This window comes from Myotis brandtii, unplaced genomic scaffold, assembly GCF_000412655.1.
Source record: "Myotis brandtii unplaced genomic scaffold, ASM41265v1 scaffold1120, whole genome shotgun sequence".
NCBI lineage: Eukaryota > Metazoa > Chordata > Mammalia > Chiroptera > Vespertilionidae > Myotis > Myotis brandtii.
In genome coordinates, this window is record NW_005353839.1 from 922,661 (window position 1) to 927,647 (window position 4,987).

A 4,987-nucleotide genomic window follows, 5' to 3' on the forward strand; every position below is an offset into this window, starting at 1 on the left:
CTGTCTTCTAATTTATTTATTTTAATTGGGGTAACATTTATAATAATAAATATATAATATGCTAATTTGACTGGACAGCCGAATGACCTTCCGGACGTCCTTCCGGATGACCTTCTGGATGAAGCACGGGCTGCGAGGGCCAAGGCAAGCCACCATGGCTGCGAGGGCCGAGCCCCTTGCATGAATTTCATGCATCGGGCCTCTAGTTGGTTAATAACATTAAATAATTTCAGGTGTACAATGTTATAATTCTTCACCTTTACTCATTTCACCCTTCTCTTCCCCCCCTTCCCCTCTGGTAACCACCACTCTGTGGTCTGTATCTATGAGTTTGTTTTTGTGTTGTTTTGTTTGTTACATTTTCATTTTAAACAAAAAGGCAACCAATTGAATGGAAAAATATTTGCAAATGATATTTATGTTCAGGGGTTAATATCCAAAATATATAAAAAACTTATATAACTCAACAACAAAAAACCCAAACAACTCAATTAAAAAATGGGCAGAGAATCTGAATAGACATTTTTCCAAGGAAGACATACAGATGGTCAATGGGCATGCAAAAAGATGCTCAACATCACTAGTTATTAGGAAAATGTAAATCAAAACCACAATAGGATACTACCTCACACCTGTTTGAATGGCTATTATCAATAGGACAAGAAATAACAAGTGTTGGTGAGGATGTGAAGAAAAGAGAACCATTATTAGAAAAATTTAAATCAAAACCACAATAGGATACTACCTCATACCTGTTTGAATGGCTATTATAATAGAACAAGACATAACAAGTGTTGGTGAGGATGTGAAGAAAAGAGAACCCTTGTGCATTGTTGGTGGGATTGCAAATTGGTGCAGCCACTATGAAAACAATTTGGAGGTTCCTAAAAAAAATAAGAATATAACTATCATATGACTCAGCAATTTCACTTCTGGGTATTTATCTGAAGAATATGAGAACACTAACTTGAAAAGATATATAAACTCCTATGTTCATCGCAGCATTATTGACAATAGGCAAGATATGGAAACAACCTGTGTCCATCGATAGACAAAAGCACAAAGAAGAGGTGGTATATATATTCAATGGAATATTACTCAGCCATAAAAAATGATAAATACTGCCATTTGCAATAACATGGATGGATCTTGTGGGTATTATGCTAAGGAAAATAAGTCAGACAGAAAAGGACAAAAGCCGTATGATGTCACTCATATGTGGAATAAAACAAAAAAGTAAGAAAGAAACAAACAAAACAAAAACTCACTCTCTTGTTTTGACCCAGCTGCCTTGGCCTCCATTCTAGTTTTCATAAACACCAGCCATGCTCTCACTTCAGGGCCTTTCCATCGTCTGGTCTCTGGAATGCTCTTTTCCCAGACACTGCATGGCTCACTCTACTTCATTGGGTTTCTGTTCCAAGATCACCTCATCAGAAGGTGTTCTCTAACCATCGTATCCAAAGATGGACCCCTTCTCCTCAACATATCATTCGCTAGTCTTTCATTCGGCTGATCTTTCTTAATAGAATCTACAAACACCTGGCATATACTTACTTGCTTATTTATTATCTAGAATATAAACTCTGTAAAGGAAGGGCATTGCTTTGTCCACTGCTGATTTCCTACTGTCTTGAAGTGCATCCAGCACACACTTGACCCTCAATCAATACTTGTTCTTGTGTGACTTTTAAAGCATCAATCCACATGCCCATTAACACACATATTGTTCTCACAGAAGCACTTTGAGTTTTTCCTCAAAGGAGGTTAATTAGTCCACTAGTTGACAAGTGAGTCATTGGGGATGGAACATCAATTTATTTGAACAGAACAGATCTTTTCAAAAAGGTCCTGGTGCGCCACCCTACAAAACACTGTCTAAATGAGGTCACTAAGAGTTACCTTGTGAAGGGAGAACTGTGGGCTCCATCCCATCCACCGCTGCTCTGATCTGAGATGGGACTCTGGGGATGAAGGAAAGTAAGGTGGGGTGTGGTGTGTGTGTGTGTGTGTGTGTGTGTGCGGGCGCACGCTCCCTTCATACAACCACCATGGCCCCTTGCTAGATCTTGGACTTTCTCTTTCACATAATTTTAGGAACTGAGGCCAGTTTTGCATGATTCACTAGCTGGCAGGTGGGGCAACACAACCTGTCAGGTTGGGTGGCCCTGTGCATGCTCAGGTTGACTTGGGGGTGATGGGAGAGAAGTGGGTACAGGGAAGGCATGAAGACTAGGTGAAGCCAGCTGACCAGCAGGGCACCTCTGAGCGGAGTTAACTAGTCCAGGGAAACTCCAGGACTAGTTAAATGGAGGAGTGGCAAGATGAATCTGGAGGCCAGTTGCACTGACCAGGTGTCCCAGGTGAAGTGACTGCACAGGAATTGGGGTGAAGAGGGAAGATCCTTGGACCCGACTAACATCCTGGGTGGAATGATCGAAGCCATTCTGGAAAATACTTCAAAACCTACCCCTGTTTACTCAATGCCTCCTTCCTCTCTATTATCAAGAGTTGAGTGAGGCCCCAGGAAAAAAAATCCAATTATATGTGGAAGGGAGTAACTATGCACCTTATCTACTAATCCCAAAGTTTAGCTCATCAAGTATTTTTCCAGTGGCAATACCCCAGAGCTTTTCTAGACAGAATCACTCAGTGGCAGATAGTATTTTCCAAAGATGGCCACAATAATTGCTTTCATCCAACAAGCTCTTTTTTAAAAGTGACCTTGACCATCTTCCTTTTGAGTTGTGGGTCTTTTCCCTCTCTCCTTGAACTTGGGTGGATCCTCTGCACTTGCATTTGAAAATTAGTGTGCCAGATGCCAGGATGCTTCAGCTCCCTTCCCCTTCAAAATTTTTCTTCTTCTTAGCTTCTCCTAGCTCTTTCCTCTCTCAGCCTCAGGTAGAGACACTTACCTCAAGCTGAGCTGCTTTTCTTGAAGTTGTGCAAAAACTTTGGCTGGGGCAAATTTAATATCTTTTTTTTCTGGTCACTGGAGGCAAGAATCTCAAGTCCCACCCCCAGATGCTATAGGAGTCCTGATAGTTAACAGAGAGGGTGAAGTTATCTACTAAAAAGTTGCTATCTACTAAAAGGTGTTACCTGTAAAATGGCACCCATCCCAACCATGAGATATAAACCACCCTTTGATGGTCTATAACTGTAAATTACCTTTGAGGGTCATGCACTCAAATGACCTGAAAGCCTTTCAGGCCAGAAAGAGAAACCCTCGTCCTTCACCTCCCACCTTCACCTATTTCTAGACCTTTTCTTATGACAATGCCTTGGTCATCAGGATCTCAAACTGCAGGAGCTTGGGCTAGGGCTGGGACTGGGGCTGGAAGTAGGTGATTGAGAGAGTCTCAGTTAGTTCAGAGGTCTAAAGTCTCTTAAAGCCTGGGACCCAGGCTGGAGGCAATCCGTTGCTGCAGGTCAGTCTGTCAGGGCTATCATAACAAAGTACCACTGACTGGGTGACTTAAACAGCAGACATTTATTTTCTCACACTTCTGGAGACCGAAAGTCCAAGATCACTGTATCAGTTGGGTTGGTGTCTACTGAGGCCTCACTCTTTGGCTTCAATCACTCTGTGTCCTCCCATGGCTGTTTCTCCCCTGTGTGTGCATTTCTGGTGTCGCTCCTCTTCTTATAAGGACCCCAGGCATATTACTAGTAAATTAGGGCCCTATTCCAATGACTTCATTTAACCTTAACTATATCTTTAAAGGCCCTATCTCCAAATAGTCATATTTTGAGAAATTGAGCTTAGGACTTCAACAAATACAGTGGTGGGAAGTGAATGACCTGGACAGTCACTGTCCCTGTGGGTCCTGGAGAATGTCCAGTGTCCTTTAGGGAATATCTTCTTAGGCCCATCTTGCCCAGACCAAAGCCAGGGCATGCAATAAGGGCAGAGGGAAGGGAGAGAGTGTGGAAGGTTGTGCCAATGTTTCCTGTCCTCCCAATGTGACAGCTGCCCAGGCTGCCCCTGGAAAGTGCAACGGCGTCTCACAGGAACTACGAGGATCATGGTAGTTTCCAGGCACCAACTAGGTCCTGGGCCAACATGTGCCTGGGCAGTGGGGTTCCTCATGATCCCACATCAGTTTATCTCTTCCCTCATGGCAGATCCTACACAAGGGGGTTCTCTGTCTGTAGAGTGACTTCATCAGCACAGACTTCCTTCTTCTTTCTTCCTGCAAGGAGATAAGATAGAAGGTTACCCCTCCAATATTTAGAATCTTAGTAACCTTGACCTAGCCCAAGGTCACCTCAGGCAAAAAAAACCATACCCACAACCCTCCCCCCGCTTCCCATTTTATCAAGACCACGGAAAAGGAGATGCTTCAAAGACAAGTAGTTCTTCCTACTGTCTAGCCTCCCTCTGCAACTATGCCATGCATTTAGCTATAAAGAGTATAGAAAGTTAGAGCTGGGATGGACTCAATTAAATGGCCAGAAGCCACGTGGCAGAGCCAGAGCTCTGGACTCCCTGTGAGGAGCCTTTCTGTTGGGTCATATAGAAAGTTAGAGCTGGGATGGACCCAATTAAATGGCCAGAAGCCACATGGCAGAGCCAGAGCCAGCTCTGGACTCCCTGTGAGGAGCCTTTCTGTTGGGTCCTTTCTGTCCTTCTTGATGGCCAAAGCCACTCTTTTCTGAGCCTTGGCAACGTTAAGCTGAGTGAGAGAAGGTTGATTAGGGAGGGATGGCCAAGGGGTTTTGGGATTCTTTTGGGGGTAATGAAAATGTTCTAAAATTGATTGTGGTGATGGATACACAACTCTGTGAATACAATGAAAGCCACTGAATTGTATGCACTTTATTTTTAAAAAATATATATTTCTTCATTGATTTCAGAGAGGAAGGGAGAAGGAGAGAGAGATAGAAACATCAATGATGAGAGAGAATCATTGATCAGCTGCCTCCTGCACACCCCCTACTGGGGATCGAGCCCGCAACCCAGGCATGTGCCCTTGGCCGGAAT

The 4,987-nt window shown here is 43.5% G+C and overlaps 1 protein-coding gene across 1 annotated transcript in view; it reads right to left on the reverse strand.

Moving 5' to 3' along the window:
- Nucleotides 1–3,411: 3,411 nt before the first annotated feature.
- The window catches only part of SLAMF8 (SLAM family member 8), a 9,982-nt gene continuing 8,406 nt past the window's right edge, over nucleotides 3,412–4,987 (reverse strand). Inside the window, exon 5 of the mRNA XM_014547649.1 lies at nucleotides 3,412–4,196. Within this exon, the coding sequence (XP_014403135.1) occupies nucleotides 4,132–4,196 (65 nt within the window). The 3' untranslated portion in view covers nucleotides 3,412–4,131. The remainder of the gene's footprint in view (nucleotides 4,197–4,987) is intronic.